Raw genomic sequence first — 23,531 nt, 5'->3', positions numbered from 1 at the left:
CAGGTGCATCTGATGTCTGCGTTTGACCCAACCTGAGCATTAAAGGAGCAGTGGCCTGTTGTGAAGCAACTGCGGTTCATTGCCTCGCTCACACTTCAACATGTGGCCATAGACCTCTAAGAGAGAAACCAGTCGTAGTCACGATCGTAGATTGTGAGATAATGGCCTTCAGATTGCAATCCATTATTGTAATTGGTGAAGCATTGCAAAACCGTTTAGGTTCTCTAAAGTCGAAAATACTCACTCAGACACACTGACAGAAAGACAGACACACAAACACGATTTTAACATTAAAATTGTACATGTTTATCCTGAACTTACAACCCTGAAAGAATTCATATTTTATCTGCCAGGAGCCACCTATCTGCAGCCTGTTCGACATGGAGACATCGTTTGCTGCAGCACAATTTGCTCACAACCAGACGCGGGTCTTTCCAACGGTCAGCGCGCATACAGCCTTTGAAAAAAATAAAGACCAAAAACATACAGAACACAGTGATTCCTGGAGGGTTTTGTAAAACTGTAGTGGGTGGACCACGGACCCTCAAGGGCCGTATGAAGGGATGCTCTCCTCGAAGAACATGTTGCACATTTAATTATGAAATTCATCAATCTGGTGGACTTTTAGGATTTAGGGGGACTTGATCTGTGAAGCCCTCTGTCCTCTGGTCTGTCTTGTTCTAGCGGTGGTGGAATGTAAGTGTTGGCAAAATTGCCAGTCTGGCCGGGTTAAAAGCCAGGATCGGGAGGGAGGGTGGTGTCTGTTACTCGTTTAAAATAACGGACGTATATTAAAGAAATATTAAATAAAAATGAATTTCTCACACCCAAACCAACAGACAGCTGCACCAGAACCCTTAGGATAAACTTTAGTAAATTACAATAATACACCATAACTCGACTGTGTATCAATAGGTTGTTTTGTTCAATTCATTTTTTTAAATGTATGTGTTATTATCTCTAAAACAGAAACACACAGTTTTGCAGAAAGATCCCAGCTGTGGATAGAAGTGCCCCACTCACATCCATTATGCTCACAATGTTTTTCCTCTTCCATCTATGCACTATCCTCTGCTCCTTCCACTCCTGTGAATCCATTTTCTTGTTATTCTACCACACCATATTATTTTGTGGCATATTTAATGGGAACATGCTTCTAGACCTTCACACAATAAATCCATTAATTAGTGAGAAATTTGACAAAGGAATAGCACAGCCATTTTCTTTCTTTTTCATTTGATGAGAAGAGGTATAAAAAGAAGAGTATTTGTTTTTCCATGGAGCCTTGCAATCAGGAGCTTCTCTATTCTGTACTGTCACCGTTTACTTTGTGGGTTTTGACAAAGACTTGAAGCACATCTTAGAATGCGTCACCATGATGTCTCTTGCTTTCAGTTTGGCCAGGAAGCTAAAACAAACACTGCATGCTTCCCTTTACGCCCTTTACTTTACTTTTTTGGGCTGAAACTACCAGCCCTTATATTATTTAAACCATAAAATACTACTATAGTTCTGCATCAACTTCGGACTGCAACTCTGCAGTGAACTCGGCTTGTATCAATTTCACCTGCTAAACTATCATACCTCTCCCAACACTTATGACTCCCCCTAGCACTTAACTACTGTTATATTGCCTGTTATAGAATATGCCTCATATTCCAGATGGAAATCAAATCCTGTATCAAGCATTGCAGAGTATCTTCATCTTACAACGCACTAGTCTTTAATACGTATTGTGAATGTACAGGACATTCATTTAAAACCATCTGACTGATATTTAGTTCTGATAATACACTTTAATATAGCACACAAATTGTAAAGTAACAATAAAAAAAAACTCTTAGTATGACGAATGTGTGTGTTTTTAAATTTACAGGATTAAGAGTAACAAAAACGTTGGTTGTATAAGACACGCATCCAAAATAACTGAAATTAAATATTATATAAACAGTCCCTAACTCATCATAACTGTTTTTGACAGTGTATGCGTGTGTAGTTGGATACTGCATGCTTGTTATGTGGAGTTGAGTCTCTCTATGTTTCTCTGTCTAATTTAAATGCAGTGCCCCTGCAGCAGGACTTCCTTTGTCCAAAGCATCTGGGAGAGGGAGGTCAAGGCTTGCCCGCTCTCGCCCTAGCCTTTATATAAGAGCCTGATAACAAAGCAGACAGACGGAGAATCAGGTGCACTGTGCGCCAGATAGGTTTTCATGTTTGCTGAGGTGGCGAACTGCAGAACACTCTTTTTTACGTGTGAATTATTGTCCATGCCACAATCTGTATTTTATATTATTGTATTAGTGGCCACTCCGTGAATTTTTAAAACTAGATTTTCATAGTAACAGAATTAACCGAGTGCTTAGATGTTATTAAGACAAATTAAATACATTAGTTTCATTTTTGTTGCTCATCAGTGACACTGTGGAGTCAGTCAGCGTCACTACATTTTTCTTTACTGCTGTCAAGACCGGCTGACATGTCACCAGGCATCTGAATAAACTTTACTGTACAAACATGACACCTTACTGTCAACAAGGTGTACATGGTGGCTTACATGCTTAGACCAGCCTCGTATGAGCCAAAAGTTGCAGCCTCATTGAGATCAGTAACAATTCTTAACAGTCTTCTTTTTTGCTCACTATCATCACACTATGGGACGGCTAACTTTCATGTGCAATGCTTTAGATTTTACATTTACTACCAGTGGGTCCCATAGGGAATGCAATTGGGCTTAAGCATACTCTGCATATGTATTTCTTGCTAAATCAACTTCCCTCCACAAAAACTTCAATGGTCCTGAAATCTTTGTCTGAGAAGTTGTAAAATGCAGAATTGGCAGAATCCGGAGTTTGTTCAATGACATCAAGGTTGCAATGAGGCCACTAAGCTTCCTCTATTACCCCTACATTGAGAAAGATATTAAGATAATAAATATCCAGGTAATTTCATCTTCATTTTAAAATCTTAAATATTCTCTCCAACAGTGTTCTCGTCATGGTCATCCATGGTTTGAACTCCTCCCTGTGAGGCACTGAGCCTCGATTAATGTCTTTTAACGCACCCATGTGCTTGTCTTCACGATACAGAATCTGTATTGCAGCTTGCACTGACAGCAGCACCATGTTTCAACGGAGTCAAGCATTACATCCACGTCCGCTTGAGGGCTGCTCTATGCCAACTGTTCAGGCTCCTCTCACGCCACCCTGATGTCTGACGCTCCCCAGAGCTTACCCATGACCCACTGCCCTGGCTCACTCTGCCTTAGCAACATGGCTCTTTAGAACATGTGTGTGTTTCATGGGCCAGCTCACATTGGGTCAGTCTATGATCTCTCCCCAAATAGGCATCATGTTGGTGATCCTTTTAATTACTACTTATCAATGGCAGAGTGTAGTGAAGGCCAGCTGTGAGGGGCCGGGGGCGATGTAGCCATGTGGCAATAAGTGTGAATATAGGGCAGCGAAAATGTTTGACACACATACGTGCGTGCTGTATGGATCACACATGGATGCACATTAGCTACTGAACATTGTGAGTACATCTCCCTTTATGAAGCTGGGGCAAAACTATGAAAGGCTGAGGGAAACTAAGAAAGTATGCCTAATTATTCAGTATTTAAGAGAAGATGGCACGGAGGCCCTCATCCAGGTTTTACACTAAATGACTCCAGTAACAACGCTTCCCCTCAAGACCGGCATTAGCATTGGCGGTTGTGGTGTATGTATGGAAGTAAATCTGTGCCATCGGGGGTTGAAATAAAAAGTTGATTGAATTTCTAGCACTGAATATTTATGCATTGAAATTATGTACCTGAATGTTTTTCAACATTAAAACACCGCAAAAAAATTCAACCTAAAAAAAAAAATGTTGAAATATTCGAAATGGAGGCTACAATATTCAACCGCAAAAAATTCAACCTTGGCACACCAATATGCGGAGGCTACAATATTCAACCCAAATAAATTCAACCTTGGCACACCAACATCCGGGACACTAAGGAAGAGCCATCGATTCTAGATTCAAGATCAGGAGCGTGCGTCAAGCTAAAGGAGCGAGCACCCAAAACACCTTCAGCTTCGGATTGTATCCATGTCCCATAATAACGGGGCTTTAACTCTTCTTCATGTCATCAGTGTGGTTTGTGTCTGTAAGATTCCGTAATAGACAGCTGACATTTGTACATTAACAGACTGTGTTGGACATGAACTAAGCGGAAGTTAAACGAGAGCGTACAGCCGCTCACAATACGCCTCTTCTTCTAGTTTTGAATTCATTTAATAATGCTGAGATAACGCTGTATCGTAGTGGGGGGGCAGCGGCTTTAGCGGAGCGTGCAGACGCATAAACCCGACAGGACCTGCAGGAATAACCGCAGTAGCGTCGGTGGAAGGATCCTTTTTCACAGCGGCACAAGCCGATCTCAGTTGGGTATTAAGCGACATTCAAAGTCCACGTAACGTTAAATGAGTCTTCGTGACCATGGGTAAACTTTATTGAGGATCTGGCACAACACAGCGACCTGCAAGTAGCGCAGAGTCTTACATAAAGGGATGTACGTCTTAATGCAAGGCTTTAGAATTTATCTCAAAGGGATCCTGTATTTGCTCGTAAAGTCTGAAACGAGAACCTATTTTTCAGTGACGGTGTTACGTGCCTACTGGTTTTTGAACTACTGGTTTGGCTACGGGTGCGTGTTTGTTTTCCCCCGGTGTTACGTGCCTACTGGTTTTTGAACCTACTGGTTTGGCTACGGGTGCGTGTTTGTTTCCCCCCGGCAGGCAGGTGTTGTCTGCCTCCGTCACTTGAGTCGTCACACATTTGCAAACATATTGTTCTGAAAATGTTCAAAAATGCATCCCATATCCATTGCAGCGATTACGATTGTATAAGTGAGCACTACGTCACTGCCACGTATGAAGAAATACATAAAAGAACATTTATTAAAAGTCCGCCACAACCGGGATTTGAACCGTGTCGCGCAAAATAACGTAGTGCCACAGAGCGGCTGTGCTACCCACTCGGCCAACCGAGTTTAAGGGATTTTAGTTGATTTGTATATTTTAATAGAGTTGTATATCGTCAGTGGCAAGCAAACGTTTTGGTTTAGGGTGAACATTATATGTTCTTTTATGTATTTCTTCATACGTTGCCACACTGATGGCATGAAGAAGAGTTAAAGTCCCGTTATTATTGGACATGGATACAATCCGAAGCCGAAGGTGTTTTGGGTGCTCGCTCCTTTAGCTTGACGCACGCTCCTGATCTTGAATCTAGAATCGATTGCTCCTCCTTAGTGTCCCGCATATTGGTGTGCCAAGGTTGAATTTTTTGCGGTTGAATATTGTAGCCTCCATTTCGAATATTTCAACATTTTTTTTTTTTAGGTTGAATTTTTTTGCGGTGTTTTAATGTTGAAAAACATTCAGGTACATAATTTCAATGCATAAATATTCAGTGCTAGAAATTCAATCAACTTTTTATTTCAACCCCCGATGGCACAGATTTACTTCCATATGTATGCATTGATTTGCAGATTTATATTGGTTGTATTAACAATAAATTCATAGAAGAATCTTTTTCAGGTAATTGGCTAGAAATGTCAATCAGTTGTAGCACGAAAGCTTTAAAAGAATGCACAGACAACAAAGGTCTGACAGGCAGGCAGGACAACAGAAACCCTGTAGTTGAAGAGTAATTTCTCGTCGAGCAGACACCTTGTGCGGAGAATCAAACTGAATCCGCGGGATATTTTGCTGGATTAAAGTTATTAAATTCCTGTAGATTCTCTGTGTTTATTAATGCTTATGTTTGTTGCTCTGTTGCACTCAGATAAGATACTATCTTTCATCTTTTCTCTTCTGTTTGTCGTCACACTATTTACCTTCTTCATCCGGTAGAGGTTTTAACAAATTTAAATTCTGAGTAGGTTTGTCATGACCTTGCCACATTCCAGCAGTTTTGGTAAACCATATATTTTCACAGTGTAAAGCTGACATTTTCTTTTGCCTTAGTGGCATTTCTCAAAGTATAATACTGTCACGCTTATTGTTTGGAATGAAGTGTGGGATTTAAGGAGCAGTGAGGTGAGAATACACGCTTCAGGTGTGACATTTACTGTGTGTCTGTGACAGATGAGTAAAAAAAGTATTTATGCTGCTTTATTAGCCAAAACAATTATGGTGGGATAAAGACCTTCCTCTGCTCCATCTTTAGATTCCCATGGAGACATTGTGCATGTGTTGCCAGTGAGTGAACTATCTTGTTATCTCTGGAGGTAACTACAACAGATTGCCCTACATGGAAACTTGCAATGAAATTGTGGAGCTGTAAGTATGTATTCATGAGGGAGGCTTGTCGTAGTGTTAAGGAAAAAATAAATACACAAGAGAAGGTGCTAGGGACTTTGTTGTGGATTACATGCCGGATCAGCTGGCTAGTAAGGTATCTGTTTCAGCTTCAGGCTACATAACCGTAACACGTAAGAATATTATTATCCGATTAGTCAGTTGTCCTCCAAGAAAACGAAAGAAAGCCACATCCAGAGATCATTAATAACAGTGTGATACCCGATGCGGGACAGTATTCACATTCATATGTCAATGGCATGTCAATGAATAAATGACAGACCGGGGTACCACACATATATTAAATGATCTATTTTGAAGATAGAAGATAGAAGAAGAAGAAGTTAAAGAAAATTATGTTGATTTTATATTGAATTATTATTATTAAGGATTGTATGGACATTGTTTATTGAGACATTTATCCAAAACAGATAAATCATTACAAATGCTTATCGTAATCCCTCTGTTCAACATGCAATAAATCACACATCAGACCCAGCTGATCGCTGGCAAATCATCTACGAGTCTCTTGAAGGCAGTATCCGAGGCATTGTGCAGGACACACACACTCTCACACACACTCACAAACACAACCTCAATGCTCTTCCCACTTGTGTGTACATTGGCTGTCAGAGCTGTCTTTGTATCCTATCACCATAACAACTGCCTCACAGAGCATCGGGAAAAAAAAGGAAACAGCCAAAGTGAATTTGTCTCTCACAGTTTGACTTGGAGATGGTGAGAGTAGCAGTCGACCGATCCACCCAGAATGCCCATGTGGTGTGCATGAGAAAAAAGCTTTTAGAGGCTGCAGACGACTTGGTGTGCGGGGAAATATTGAGGGTGATGTTTGAATCCGGAAGGTGCAGGGTGTGACTTTTAAAGAACAAGGGATATGCAGTATATGCTGCCACATATGGTGAGTGTCTACGGCTGCTGAGTGCTTTTTGCCTTCTTGCAATGTCAGTGTTTGTTACATTAAATGCAGCGTGCTAAGTAATTCAGCTGTGTAAAATGTAATATATGCGCATGTGTGTTTGTGTCTGAATGGTTTTGCACATGTGGATGTTACATAATGACTGAGAATGCGAACCAGATAATTAAAATAGTAATGAAAAAAGTCTGTTCAAGATAATTTTGTATTATCCAGATATTGTCTCAATTCATGTTCTCTTTGACACTTTATATGTTAGGATCGCTCCATAGTGTAGTAGGGTAATTTATCAAATTACTATTTTACTCCAAGCCTTTTCTAAGTATTGCACAAGCCACTTTATGCACTATAATATTGTGCCTCAGATATTCCAAGATAGATTGTTGTTTTGATTCTTCAGGCTATACTAATATATTATGAGATGTTAGTACTGGTACCTCGCTCAAAGCTTCATTTCCGCCTCTATTCATTTGTCCATATTCATCACCGCACAGGTTTAACCAGATTTTAATGTTTTTGTGTGTGTACAATATGACTATATTGGGATCCTGGCTTTGTGCTTATGTTTTTGCCTGTCTTTAACAGTTTTAAACCCCAGAGTTAGACTCTATGATGCATTACAATATGATAACCATTACATTTGAACTGAAACTGTGATGTTAGCCTCGGAATCACATTTTTTTGGCTCTGATATCCAAAGGAAAGTGCTCCATTTCAGCATTACAGCCCTTTTCTGGTCTTTTTTGCTATCCTATCATTGCTTTTATATCTACTGCACATGACCCATTGCTTGGCATGAGCGACTAAAAGCTTCAAACACAGAAGGAGAGAGCAGTGACTTTAGCTTTTATCTCTGAACTGCATTATTAAACATCCACATCCACATGAGTCTGACATCAACCAATCACAACTGTCTTTATCTTCACTTCCCCCCTACCTCCTCCCCACTCCCTTGTCTCCCATCATTAGGCAAACCTGAAGAAGTTCATGGAGTATATGCAGCAAAGGAACATTGAAAAGGTCTCAAGGTTCCTGGAAAAAGGCCTGGACCCCAACTTCCATGATCCAGATACAGGAGGTGAGGAACTATCTTCTTAGTTAGCATTGAGCCAAATGCATGTTTGTTGAAAATGTAAACCCACAGTTTTGATAAATCTAGGGAGCGGTCCTCAAATATTGACAGCTTCAATTGTTTGATATTAATATACTAAGAAGAACAATGCAGAAATAACATTTTGGTTATTGTTTGCTTTTTACAGAATGTCCTCTCACGCTCGCAGCACAGCTGGAGGGATGTGCAGATCTCATCAAGGTGCTAAAGAGTGGAGGGGCGCATCTGGACTTCAGAACAAAAGATGGCATAACAGCCCTGCACAAGGCCGTGCGCAGCAAGAACCACACAGCACTTATAGTGAGTGCAGTGCACACACAAAGGTCGCAGAAACCTGACTAATCACTTTTATTTCTTCACTAAACCAATTGCTTGCTTGCAAAAATGTTCCCTTGGAGAAGAGAACTTACAGGTAGGCAATATCTGGCAAAGAATACTCGACCAATTGCGTACAGATGGGGCTCGAGCTATTACTAAATATGTGAGGATTTACATGATCCCTTTAAATGGGCTGGCATATTCATTAAATGGCCTTGTATGTGCCTGGTTTGAGGATGCTTGTAACCTCAATGAAAGGATTTACATGAAGCATGCCATTTATTTTCCTGTTGAACTGTTGAGAAGGAAATTGGTTATTTCTCATTGTCGTAATACAAATATTTAATGTCACAGTGCCATGTAAGATACATACATGGTGGTGTAGTGGTTAGTACTGTCCCCTCACAGCAAGAAGCTCCAGGGTTCAACACCACCCAGCGGCCTTTCTGAGTGGTGTTTGCATGTTCTCCCGGTGTCTGTCTCCAGGAAATCCAGCTTCCTTTCACAGTCCAAAGACAGGCCCTAGGGGTCAGTTTAATTGGTGACTCTAAATGGCAGGTTTAGGTGTGTGAATGTGAGTGTCAATGGCTGCCGGTCTCTATGTCAGCCCTGACATTGACTGCCCTCTTAACAGTATGGATGGCTGACATACATTGTTTTTAGATGGTCAGGGTTTTTTTTCCTACGGTCCTACAGAGAATTATTCTTGCAACAGCATTTACGTGTTTTTAATAACATATATGTAGAAACAACATAAACCTTTTTACTGGTCTCTTCTCAAACCTCACATTGTGACTTGGGACTGTATGAAGTGCCCCTAACCTTCCTCCTACCCCACTAGACGCTGTTGGACTTGGGTGCATCGCCTGACTATAAAGACAGTAGGGGGCTGACTCCTCTCTACCACAGCTCCATGGTAGGAGGAGACCCCTACTGCTGTGAGCTGCTCCTGCATGATCATGCACAAGTTGGCTGTGTGGATGAGAATGGCTGGCAGGAGATACATCAGGTAACTAACACACACACACACACAGCTGGGATGTGTTGTTTGCAGAATGGAGATGTAGGTGCAGGGTAAAAGGTCTTGCCTGGATTACCAGTTTTCATTGAGTTGATTTTAGTGTTTTTGCTCAGCTTGAATTTTTTTCCCAGTACAGATTGGACATTTACTCTATTGGCAATCTGTTCAGTCAATTGCGTTACCATTTGCATATTTGCATAATTGCACAATTTAAAAACTTTCTTGTTTTTCTATAAATTTACATGGGTGGAGTGCCAAAACAAATTTCTGATTTACGGAACCGTTACTGATTCACGGTATTGCTCATTGGGCAACCATAGACACTTATCCTTGTAGTATACACACACAGAGACATATTGAATGCTATGCAAATACCAAAGGATAAAAGGTCATGAGCTACATGTTTTGGCAATATCATTTTTAAACCTTCTTAAGTGTTCTGTGGTAAATAAATAAATAATCACACAACACTATGTTTTTAAATATAGATAAAAAATATGATTGCTTTAAGTTCAAGTGAGCATAGAAACCCATGTGTGCACATGTAAATTTACAAAAAGAGGCTAAATATCAGTGAATATATTTTTATTATTTTTATTTATTTATTTATTTTACTTATATAGATAGTTACTTGCGCCACACTCTGGTGTAGTTCATCTCAAGGTTATGATATCATAGTTAGAGTGAAGTAATTATTATTATTACCAAAAGTTCAAAAGTTGTATTTTTCCTAGAGTAAGCCGAATTAAACCTCATATCTCAGTTATTGATATTGGTGAAGTATAGTAACTGTTTTTATTTTTAACAGTTTTCATTGGAAATTTGTGCCACATGAGATCAACTTAAGGGATTTCCTTCACCAATTTGTTACACTTTTCCCTGAGGTACAAGAATATTCCCATGGAGTCCTGATGTGTCTTGTTTAGTTTTTATTATCCTTCATAAATGGGTCTGTCCTTCTTCCCGGGAACTCATGTAGCTTAAAACATTTGTTCTTCATGTTGGTCACAATGTGCCTCTTCTGTAACGCCGGATCATATACTATCAATACTGTACCCACAAATTGGGACTCTAATGCCACTACTGACGCTGCTAAATTTGTTGTGTAATTATCTTTCTGATATCTGACAGCAGGATCGGAAGCGCTGCCTTAGAAAGAAAATGCAAATCAAAGCTTACACACACAGATCTGAGTGGCCTTATTTGATGGTTGTAAGGGCGTTGATGATGCTTTTGCTTTAATTAGCTCAATGTGCACATCAGTACCCATCAGTCATACTCATCAGTCTGACACAAGCGATTCACAATTGTTTTTCCAAAGTTTGTCCTCTGAAGATTGATAATTGTTGTTGCATAATGCCTCGTCTATGGGCTTCTAAACCATTTTTGCTTTCCTTAGAGCAAGGGCTACCTTGGTGGAGACAAAGACAGTTTGCAGACATAGTACAAGTTTTCAATGAAAGGATATACAGATATTCCAATGCTGTATCAGATTATGTGTATTGTGTTTAGAAGATACAGTAAAATAAATCTAAGAACCCCTCAGCTCTACACATTTTCTCCCTATTTGATTTATTTCACCTCCTTGCTCTCGTCCCCCCGCCCCCCCCCCCTTTTTTTGGATGTCCTTTCACGCATTAGTATTCTAGGGGTATATATCGTGTACAATAGGATACACTGCTGAAAGCCAGCAACAATCCCAGCATCATTTGTGTGGTGTCTCACTGCTGTCACACACTCTTAGCAAGACTGGACACAGGAGGGAGGGAACAATTGCTTTGAAGGGTTGGTGTAATTCTTTCAATGACACATGACAAAACCCTGCAGAAGAAGGGAAAGATGGGAGAGGAGACAGATAAAGATTAGATGAAAAGTGTAGTAAGTAAAGAAGCTCAACTTTTGTCAGAATAATTTTAAGTCACATATTTGCCTCAGGTGATACAGACAAGTTGTTTTCTTGCTTTTAGAGACTCTTAAAAGCATAGTTAAGGAGAACTATCTCAAGGGAAAACAAAATAATAGATTAAATAGTAAAGTATTTTTGAGGTGTAGATGTTTTAGTTGTTACTGTGTGCTCCCTTTTATTTTAAAATATTCAAGCAATTCCCCTATTCCCCCATCTCTGCTCCAACTGTATTTTGTGGAAAAGAAAAGAGGTTTAGTTACATTAAAAAATCCCGCAAACAGGCAGCCAATCTCTCAATTGTTTAGGTTGCACCAGACTGATCAAAACTATACTTCAAAACCTAATGAGCTTTTCACCACCATGTTGGTGGCTACCTTTTACCTTTGAAAGTAAATTAGGATTTGTTTTATAAATATAGTAAATGTGATTGTGGTTATGTCTTTTCAGGCATGCCGCTATGGCCACGTGCAACACCTGGAACACCTGCTGTTCTACGGAGCTGACATGAGCGCCCAGAATGCATCTGGAAACACCGCACTGCATGTGTGTGCTCTCTACAACCAGGTACCAGTAATTAAAATGAATATGCTTGTGTGCTTGAGAAGTGGAGTTTTCTGTGGAATTACATTCATTTTGGTTAAATGTGCAATACCCGGTTTACGTCTAAGGCCAATGTTCAGTAACGATGTAAGAGAAAATGTCACACTCCCACACAGCATGGCGCAATGTCTGTTTCATGCATTTACGTTAGTGGACAGGGCTAAAATCCTATGTGAAAATCGTATTTATTAAACACAGTAAATTATCATGACATAATCTTCACAGGAGCGCTTAATTACCTAAACTTACTTACAAGCTTGTGGTTTTCGTTCCTTTCTATGAATTGTATGCTGTTCACCACCAGGTCCGCTGGGCTGTCCTTTATAGCTCTTTCCATGTCAACCCGACCCTCCGTGATCTTAGTCTCCCAGGCATGATGCCATTAGTGCTGATGGTATCTTGCATCTATAACAGCCGTTGACAGAATGGTTGTATTGTTGATAACGTTGATTCTTTTTATCATAATGACTACATCAAGCTTTGATTCATTTTGTACACGCTAGGACCCTATTTTTGAGGAATTGCTTAAACTGTTTTATATTTATAGGTTTTAAGTTTTAATCCAACATCCTTATGGGCATGTATATCCATACATCAATAAATAGATGAAAAGGAAAATATTCTGCTCATTAATTACCAATTGGTGCTCTGGGAAGTATTCACGCTGGCAGAAATGTGTTGTATTCATAATAAATCTCAGTAGTGAATAACACCCTGATCAACAATAACGTCTTTATTCACAGGAATTGTTGGAAATAAGAAAAATATAGAACATTTCACCAAAATCAGTATTAGGCGGACACGTCCCCTTTGTAGCTCCCCCTTGTACAACTCCCATCATTTCCTGTTCCCAAGTAGGAAAATTTGCAATGCCTGAGATGATGGTTGGGGTGGTGGCACTTTTCTTGTGGTACACTGGAAAACCTAAATGGCTGAAAAGTAATCCTCTATGTAGGCTCTTTGATAGAATAAATATTAAAAATATTGTGTATTTTAAAATATGAATGACTACAGACAGAACGTAACTATATACAGTATATATACTGTATATATATGTAACAGAGAGTTACATGAGAATGCTGTAAGGAGACGGTGGAAACCAGCATACTCCTTGGAAAAATCTACCAGGACAACACAACATTGTGTTGGCTAAAGGCTGCATGAGAAACCTGTAAATGGAAGTTCTTGAAGAGGTTTCTTTCTCCTCCTTCATTTGAAAAAGCCCGTAGTGCTCAGTTCATGAACATTAAATGAGCACTTTGCTAGGACTTCATTAACAAGTAAAAAATGTGTTTTTTTGTATAATTTCAACTGTGTATTCCATTCATGAGGAATGAGCTGCTTCGACTGGACCATAGGTTCATGAGAGTGAGGGAGAGAGGTTTTCAACTTTTGAAAGCACAGCATCAAAACTTAACACAATCTGTTTGTAACACATCCATTTGACTGAAGTCATTATATGTTAACACTTCTCAGTCAAGGGAGAGACAGGAGTTGTGAGTGTGTGTGATTGTCCATGTGAGTGTATATAAAGAAAGAAGATGGATGAATAATTTAATTTAATGTGCAACTTTTTGCAAGTCTAACAATAGATATGGTTCCAACTCTTGTGTGCTTCCACCACTGATGATTGTTCTGATGCCCTGCCAAAAAAAGGCTTGGATTATTCTGACCCATTAAAGAAAGAAACGGGCTGGTTGAATTGACGGGGAACTGGTGACGCCCCCCCCCCAATACCAAGTTCTACCTGTTACCAGTTAATGGTTCTGCATCAGTATTTTATAAGTTTCTGCCTAAAAAACTTAGGGCAGAGTTGTGCTGACACTAGCTCATCATGGCGGAGAAAAGCAAAATGTCCAAAGTGTGGCGGTTGTTGCCTGTAAATGTAGATAACCGTTACCTCAAATGCAATAAAACCCTTGAAGGTAAAGGAGGAAATACCAGCAATATAGAGTTTTCTATTGTTTGTCGAGCAGCCGCCCATCCTCGTCCACTGAAGTAACATCGGCAACACCACACATCGCTAATGTTACCTAATAAGAACACACTAATCAGGGACTTTATTTTAAGGGTCTATATACTTCTTGTATGTTCCCCCCCCCCCACACCTTCCATCCAAGCACAGAGCAAGTACATTCAAAAATCCTAAAGAAACCTATCCCTAACCGGAGCCTGGTAGTGCAGTGGTGAAGATCAATTCATCAATATGGAGAGAGAAAAGAGGGGTTTCGATGAAGGGAGAGTGGATGAATGGCAAGATAACATAATCAGCAGCAACAGTGTAAACCGGATCAATGCTCCCATTGAGGGGGTCCGGCTGGCCATTACCATTTACTCACTGGGCTTTCAGCATGGCACCCGCGATCAGCAGCAGGGAATGAAGCCATACTAGGGGTCTTTACCCGGCAGACAGATGCAAGCTGGTTCTGTAAAGTATTGAGAAAGGACACAGTAGGTAGTATAATGACAACTGTGGACCACCCTGACGACTGAAATTAAAGAGAGGCTATGCGGGACACACACAGAACTGTTCAAACCACAGATCAATTCAATCTCTGAGCCACTTCTTCATAAGCTGCATAGAGGAAAAAACACTTGTGCTACAGTACTTTTGTTATGCTGTTGTTGCAGATGATAATGAGAAATATTTCAGACCTAAATTGCACATCTTATGTGCTTTTGATGTCACAATCCAATTTATAAACAAACTCTACTCCCAGTGGATGCCAAATCTGCTTCAAATCTAATGAGAGAAGAATCCTCAACTCTTAGACATGGCTAAGAGAGGTACCATCTGTCTCACTCTTTACACATGGCTGACCCACGTCATTACTGTAAAGTACTCGACTTAGCTCACTGTGTATTCTTGTTTCAAAAATGTAATCACATCCAGCAAACCATGGTGAGGACCGCTGGAAAGCTTTTCTTAATGAATTCCTATAGGGAGCTTTGGAGAAAAGCGCAAGACAGATGGCCTGCACTGTAATTGGCAGTCCTTTGCACGTATGTGTGTGTGGTGCGTGTAGCACAATCTCAGGAATTCAACTACTGAGCGGCATTCTTTTAAGAAGGTAACATCAATGTGAGCAGTAGTAGTAGAGTGTGGTACATTGTAACATGCACATAATGGAGAGATTTAAGTGTGCCAAGTAGGCCTTGCGTGTAACCCTTAGCTGTGGGTTGGTACAGAAACATCGTTAATGTCGTCGTCAAGGAGGATCATTTGGGTTTGTTGTGTTGATCAGTAGAAACACAAACCGTGGCCCTATTTTCATGAAACTTGGATGAATGGTGTCGGATGGCTACATTTTGTGGAGGTTTGATCTGCCACTGCTCCCTGACATGCTACTGACCGACCGATTTTATTCATTATATTTCTTTCTGTACATTTATACATCTCAATGGGGGTTAATTGACTCGATGGGGCCCCCCACTTCGCAGGCGTTTACACCCAGCTTAGTTCAGGTGCACCCCCCATAGCTCCCATTGACGCGTCTTACCAGAAGAGGATGCCACAGTGAATCAGCGTTAACCTCAAACGGTAGTATACATGATATGGTATAACAATACAGCGGTTCATCAGATACAGCCAGCTTGATGAGATAAGTCACATGGACGTCATTAACTGAACCAAATGTTGATTTGATGTTGTGAGTCGACAGGAGTCATTGCGCTGATTGTAGAGCCAGGCTAATCCTGCTAATTCTTCATCAGTGTTTAATCACGCATCGCCCCTCTTCAAGTCACACATGGACACATTAGCATGTCTACACATTTACAAATGGGAATGGTGTTATGCCTTAAGAGCCAGGGCTTTTTTACACACACAGCAATAATAGTCTGACACACAAGAGACCTACATGTGTGGTTGTGAACTATTGATGAGGACTTTTTTTGTGCTTGTTGGAATGTGTTTCTTCTATTGACTCAATCCCAGCCCATTTCTTTATATCTTTTAGTCATAATTTAGCCATTGCTTTGCCAACTCACTGTAGATTGAATGCAATTTTATTAAAAAAAACCTTTTATTCAGGGAATGCTTGTGTCCCTTTGGTGTCTTTTTCATCTCTTGATCTTCTTTTGTTTCATGTAACTAAAAGATTAAAAGACTAAAAGACACATTGATTCAAACTAATGCTTTATAACATATATAACTTCATGGTTCCTGTAATTTAGGTGAAATTTAGGTTAGAAGACTGTTATTACAAAGTGACAATGATTGGATTTTATTAATGTCTTAAAACCTTTATAAATCATTATGTATCATGCATTCTGGCAGGAGACGCTAGCTGTCAAGTCTTTCTATTGTTTGCATCTGTCATTAGCGAGAACCTTATTATCGTTGGGGCGATTTCATTAGTGAGATCATTCCGTTGCTATTGTATTTATTTTTGTTCACACATGGTGCACTGAGTACTCGCCGGGGATCAAATCAGTGTCAGGTGCCCAGGAGGCAAGACGTTTTTTGAGAACAAAGTACGAGAGCACACAGGCGCACATATACCGGCATATTCGCGCTCGTTTGACTGTCAGGTTTAAATTCAAGTTGTTTTAAATATGAATTTTTAATACAAAACGGCCGGCTTAACTACAAAATGACACTTTTAGCCAAGTTTTAGCCAAACCCACACTTCTCTCTGTGCTCATCCAGGATAGCTGTGCACGAGTCATCCTGTTCCGGGGGGCCAATAAGGAGATAAAGAACTACAACAGCCAGACAGCCTTTCAGGTATGTGTGGTATCCGAGCACCGCAACACGTTCCTCTGTCTGTAATGTCGTAGCTTACATCTTGCTGCTACATTAAATCGTCGATCGGTATTAAAAACTTAAACAGCGTAACAGCACCCGGCCACAGCTGGCTCCCCATCACAGTATGTGTCTGATTTCCAGCCTTCCTGGTTGATGAAGTCCATGTGAAATTAACTTTGAAAACTTGTGTGAGGATCAAAGTGAATTATTTTGTGGGTAAGGCAGGCGGTTCCACTCAGTGCCCAAATGTCGTCACACATACAGATTTGATCTACCACAGTGGTAGTCTAAATGTGTTAGGCATTTATTAGCAGAGGGAACAAAAGAAAAAAGTGATTCATTTTTTTTTGTGATTTGTTGGATTTTAATTGTTTTTAATTGAATTAAACTACTATCCACTTTACAACACATGTCTTTTCAAGTTTCCTTTCTCTTTACTTCTCTTTATCCCCACCTCCAGGTGGCCATTATAGCCGGAAACTTTGATCTGGCGGAAATCATAAAGGTCCACAAAGCATCGGATGTTGGTAAGTCGGCCGCAGCGGAAGCACATCACCAAACGACCTCAGTCTTTTAAAGGTTTGAACATCAATGTGGTGCCAGAAAGGCATCAGACTGAAGAATGAAGTGTAGAAAGGGGAAAAGCTAGAGTAATTTAAGGTTATATGCAAAAGTGAAAAGGGAATTAGAATACAAATAAAGGGGATTTCAGGGAATTGTCAGATCCCTGCTGAGTTGAGTGTTTCTTTCATACAGGAAAACTCTGCCATCTAGTGTGGGCCGGATACAACACCCCTATTTTAGGGTTATATTGTATTCCCTTTAACAATTAACTTGAAATAGATGTCATATGTGATGTTTTCAATGGATTATTCTTTTAATGTGAACAATGCTTTTGTACTGTAAGTACACTTTACCGAGCGTGCACTAATTATATGTAATATGGTTTTTAAGATTCACTAAGACGATAATTTTTAATTGCTATGCTTTTGCTGCAGTACCTCCAATAAAAGATGTATCATTATATCACTTGATCTCTGCGGAACAGTTTACGCTACAGCAGCTTCACACGATAATCTGAGTCTGTAAAGAGTTGTTCTCGGTCTCTTTCTCCCCTCAGTGCCTTTCAGGGAGACCCCCTCCTACACCAACCATCGACGCGTGGTGCCCGGCAGCCTGCCCTCGCCGCGCTCCTTGCTGCGCTCTGCGAGTGACAACAACCTGAACGGAGACCACGATCACGTCCGCGTTCAGGCCCCTAGAGAAATGCGTGGCCGTCAGGGTCACTCCCCTGTTCCCTCCCTGCGCAGTCTGCCAGCTTTTGGGCAGCAGCACAGCAGCCTGGGAGAGGTTAGACCGAGCTAGTGTTTACATTTTCTACAGATACATAAATGCGTGTGTGTCTAGACAGAAATAGGGAAATAAAATAAAAAAAACGATTTAGTATGTTGTGTATGATGTGCTGCATTTGATGCTCTCCTCTTCTTCTGCTCTGAATCAGAGCCTTCATGGCGAGATCCCTGACAGCAGTCTACAGAGTACGGGCAGCTCCAGGTCCTCCCATTCCCGCTCGCCCTCGCTACATCACACGCACGAGGAGGACAGGCCAGTTCCCAGAAGGTCCCACAGCCACGGCTACCCTCACGGACACGGCCATCGTGGAAGACTCAGGTCCGTAAGATTCGTAAGATAAGATAAACCTTTGTTACACATTTTAGTATAGCAGCAGCCAGGAAAATAGTGCAACAAAAAATGAACAAATCAGTAAAGAGAAAAACCAGCATAATAAATAAGCCAAGTTACAGTAAAGATGTTAAGTTCTTAAAGTTATTGACAAAAACATAACCCGTAAAACTCAAATGAGATACGACCAGACCTAATGGTTGCGTTCACATTATTGCACAACTGAAATAGGGAAAATGCACAGAATATTAATATTGCACACTGGAATACATTGATATGCAGAAGGTGCTGCCCAGTGCTGTCATATATGTTATTTCTAGGGAATTATTCTTCTCTCTATGTTTCTAATTTACGTCTTACACTCACCAGTCATTGCAGCTATTAACTTTAAAAAGATCATTGACCTTGAGATTAAACGCCTACTTTGATATTCAAACCACATTTACAAAAAGAAAATAGTAATAAATGATTCTGGTTAGTCACCAGCCAGCAATCTGTGTCTTATTTCATCTTCCACCGTCTGCTACTAGTGATAAACCTGATTTATCATCGGTGCAAACTGGTATTCATTTATTCATGCATCAATCCTAGGCACCAATGAAAGTTAAATCCTGTCGAAACTGCACTTGCAACCCACCCTGAAAAGTAGTATAAAGCATAAAGTGGTCATTAAATCTGAAATCTGATTTATGGTTTCTGATTGAAACAGCGATCAGCATGAGGTTAGATTTGAATTTGGTTTTGTAGTTGTGTGTCCCGTGTTCCTATTGGGGTATGAGGACAATGATTGGTGGCAGGGTGTGGGTCTGGTGGCCCTTTATGTAACAAACTAGGATGAAGGACTGCATTTGTCGTGCTGAGAGGACAGACGGAAGGCTGACATCACACTTGAAATCTCTGTCTCTGCTTGCCTCTGTGTTTGTATGCAAGAACATGTATGTACAGCTTCTTGAACATACCGATGTGCATGGGTTTTGTCACAGTTCACAGCAGATGGAAAGTGGTTAGTAATTATTCCATTGGGGAGCAATTGAAGGCTGCCAAGCTCTGATTGTGTTTGTCACTTTTTGTGAGAGAGAGAATGAGTGACAGCGGATACATTCTGAAATTAAAGTTATGAGTAATATCGTTGGACGAGTCACTCAGTTCAAAACAGCTTTTCACTTGATAGTTACACAAATATACAGATGTGGTTGTGCTGCTGGAACAAATTGCCTCCCTTCCACTCTGAGCCATACGACAAACAGAAAACCAGGGCTCTGATCTCATCTTGGAGCGATGGAGTGGTTTACTGACACTTTGTTTGTTAAGCTTTTATTATGATCATATGTCAGAGCAAGATCACCTACTCTATGTACACCACACACCTGTGTATGCCACCCACAGTGTGTGTTTGTGTGTGTGTGTGTGTGTTTTAAAGTGAAGCAGTTTGAAGTCTAACAGAGGAATTGCATCACTGACACAGCTCCAGCCATACGCCCTCTCCTTCTAATTTTCCTTTTGCCACTTGACTCAATCCATCTCAGACTCCATCTCAGACTCCTTCTCAGACTCCTTCTCAGACTCCATCCCAGACTCCTTCTCAGACTCCTTCTCAGACTCCTTCTCAGACTCCATCTCAGACTCCTTCTCAGACTCCTTCTCAGACTCCATCTCAGACTCCATCTCAGACTCCTTCTCAGACTCCTTCTCAGACTCCTTCTCAGACTCCTTCTCAGACTCCTTCTCAGACTCCATCTCAGACTCCTTCTCAGACTCCTTCTCAGACTCCATCTCAGACTCCATCTCAGACTCCTTCTCAGACTCCTTCTCAGACTCCATCTCAGACTCCTTCTCAGACTCCTTCTCAGACTCCTTCTCAGACTCCATCTCAGACTCCTTCTCAGACTCCTTCTCAGACTCCATCTCAGACTCCATCTCAGACTCCTTCTCAGACTCCATCTCAGACTCCTTCTCAGACTCCATCTCAGACTACATCTCACACTCCATCTCAGTGGCGGCCGGTGGAAAATATTCTAGGTAGGGCAATCAAATCAAACATCCCAGGTTGATTTAATGCAAGACACTTAATTGATCAAAAACACATCACTACTTTGCAGTTAAATATTTATTCCAAAAAAAGAAGACATTTGACATACTTTGACAATCTTATTCACAGGTAATCTGGTGTAATGTGATATATAAATCATATAATAATTAGTATGATATAATATATAATGTATCTTTACTTCCCCAAGAATGTCATCCGCCTGTTGATACCAGACTTGACGAGAATACGCCAGCTTGGGGCAAAACCAGTTGCTGCAGCCTGAGTCTATTTAAGGAACCTGATTGGCTGAACTCTATGTCACACATTTCTTTCATTTAATCAGCAACTGGCTAAAGTGAGCGTCTTAGACCCAATTTTGAGATTGAACAGGCATTAGAACAGGATGTGTATGATTTTGCTTGGTATCATATTTTACAAATATTAGGGTTAGGGTTATATATTCCGATTTTTTACAATTGAATATCTTTTTTTTTGGCTCCAGGAGGGATGCGCCAGGTGGGCATCGCCCCATTGCCCTCTCTTGGTCAGTTGCCAGTACTCCATCTCCCCTTTTTCTTTCTCAATCTCTCTTTCTCTGTCCCTCCCTCCCCCTCTCATTCTGTCATGAATACACAAACACACACACACACACACAATGCCATTAATCTACTGTATGTTTAGCAGGTGGAGAGCAGTCAACATGCACACATCACACACCCCATGGAAACAAAAATTGAAAAAACCGAAGTGAAGTGTTTGTGTGCGTTTCATCACCCTCCTTTCTTTTCATCAGACGTTATGCCCCATTTATTCTAAAGACCAAAGTGCATCTTACTCTGATTCATCCGAGTCTTTGTTGCTATTACCATTTACTGACAGAGAAAGGGATATTTCTCTCATTGTCATTTTGTACACATTTGCTTTGACGGAGTAAGCAGACTAAGCATGGTTAGAATGTCTGCTGGTTCCGCCTCTAAATGGCCTTCAGTTAACAGGCAGCGCTGAGACCCCTTTGCATTAACCTGCCTTACGACAAATACTCAAGTGAGAGGAATGAATAAACGAGCAGCTGGTCTCCATGGCCGGAAACTGCACCCAAGTGGGACTGACGCTGTCCTTGACTATTTTTGCTCTAATATTTCTCCCTCCCAACTCTGTTTCTCTCTCCGACCTTCTGTTTATGCCGATGGTTTCACTAGAGGCTGTATGGGTACCAGGGGAGTGTGAAATTAGTTTGGCCGGTCAACAGCCCGCCCAACGGCAGACTCCAGCGAGTTCCTGTGAAATTCACCATCACTTCCTTTATGTGGTGCGTGTGCAGTGCTGCCAGGGTTCGATCGCTTGGTCCGTGCTCTAGCAGGGATTTGCAATGGAAACAGTGGTGAAAAAACACAGTTAGATCAGCTTTAGTAAGACTACAACACATTAGATGTGATAAAAGATGTGGTTATGACAATTAATCCAGCTAATGCATTTGACAATATAATAAGACGTGACACTGGGTGATAATATTTTATTCAGATTTAAGCAAGGTGCTTGTGTCACAAGAGGTTAATTGACTATTACCGTGAACTGCTGTCAATACAAAGAGATAATTCATCATTAAAAGGATTCTTTCTTGACAGTACCAGTGTGTGAAATTCTGATATTGCGTTGTGCACCTCAGCACCTACCTCAGTCTCAGTTTGGATGAAAAGCTCTAAAGCTGCCGGATAGACCAATATTGTGCTACAATAAAGGCAAACAGCAATTATCTCTTCCATTTACAGTTGGTTGCTTTTGATTGCGTTTTACCTTGAACAGCAGAGAATGTGTGAAAACAGAAATTATAACATGACATCTGACTGCTGCACCTATGGAGAATACACATAAAAGGACGCAGTATTAGTGGTCTTTACGAAGTACGCCTTACAAATACCAGGTCTGGCTCGCAAGGTAGACTTGATGACTGTCTTGCCAGCGACATCCTCTAGCTCTTCCTGCTGGTGTTTGAGGTGTTCCCCGGGGCGGATTGCATGTGTAATCCATTGAGCGTGGTATGTGTACCAGGAGGTCTCCTTCAACTGGAACTGTGCCGATGGGGGTTTCTACTTAGAGCTCCCTCCGCATGTCTAAGCATTTCACCTTTTCCCTGGAGGTGAACCCCAAGAACATGTGCAGGAAACTCATTTTGCTTTTTGTATCTATGAACCTCTTCTTTCTGATACCTTCCAGAGCTCATGACCGTATGCTGATATTTCGTATAAACTGAGAGTCTTGTCCTCTTTCTTGTCCTCAGCTCTCACTTCACCATGAAAGTCCAGTAGAACACACATATTCCTGCAGGCGGTGCATCGATACACCTGTCAATCCCAGATTCTTTCTTGGTATACCAGATAACATTGTGGTCACCACAAGATAAATACTTCAGTTTGATTGAGTGAAATGTTTATCATGTCTTTAAACTGTACTCAAGCTCTGGATGGCTTAGAGAAAAGCCCTAGTTCACCATATTCCCTCCTCACAAATAAAGTCTTATTTCCATTAAATAAGATATACATTTCTCCAAACATCTAATAATTGATCCATGTATTCCAGTAAATCCAAACAAAAGCAAATACAAAAAAGTGTAAAGCAAATATTTTAGTGAAGTGTTCACAACAATTTGAAGGCCCCTCACGATACCTCCACCTTCATATTTATAAACACTCTGACATTGCACAAGGAAATACTGGGACAGAATATATCCATTCAAGGACAGACAGATGATCATTAGGTTGCAAAAAGGTGATGAGGATTATGACTTTGTTTATAATCTGCTCTTCTCACTTTAGAGAGCTGAGCCATTTGATCCAA

The 23,531-nt window shown here is 40.7% G+C and overlaps 1 protein-coding gene across 14 annotated transcripts in view; it reads left to right on the top strand.

Annotated features, from left to right (window-relative positions):
- The window catches only part of shank3a (SH3 and multiple ankyrin repeat domains 3a), a 136,200-nt gene that overhangs the window by 61,433 nt on the left and 51,236 nt on the right, over window positions 1-23,531 (top strand). For 13 of the 14 annotated variants that reach the window (XR_005114226.2, XM_037450566.2, XM_037450563.2 and 10 more), the window contains 8 exons: window positions 8,248-8,356; window positions 8,538-8,689; window positions 9,549-9,716; window positions 12,082-12,198; window positions 16,886-16,963; window positions 17,445-17,511; window positions 18,105-18,334; window positions 18,486-18,655. Coding sequence is in view for 13 of the 14 variants with exons in the window: in XM_037450566.2 (XP_037306463.2) it covers window positions 8,248-8,356; window positions 8,538-8,689; window positions 9,549-9,716; window positions 12,082-12,198; window positions 16,886-16,963; window positions 17,445-17,511; window positions 18,105-18,334; window positions 18,486-18,655 (1,091 nt within the window). In the remaining variant the exon portion in view is untranslated. Of the gene's footprint in view, window positions 1-7,035; window positions 7,264-8,247; window positions 8,357-8,537; window positions 8,690-9,548; window positions 9,717-12,081; window positions 12,199-16,885; window positions 16,964-17,444; window positions 17,512-18,104; window positions 18,335-18,485; window positions 18,656-23,531 lie in introns of those variants that run through there. The other variant, XM_037450576.2, reaches the window with a different exon arrangement.

This window comes from Pungitius pungitius, chromosome 6 (genome assembly GCF_949316345.1).
Source record: "Pungitius pungitius chromosome 6, fPunPun2.1, whole genome shotgun sequence".
In the NCBI taxonomy this organism is placed as follows: Eukaryota; Metazoa; Chordata; class Actinopteri; order Perciformes; family Gasterosteidae; genus Pungitius; species Pungitius pungitius.
Note: the sequence above shows the minus strand (reverse complement) of the source record. Positions and strands in the feature narration are given on the sequence as shown.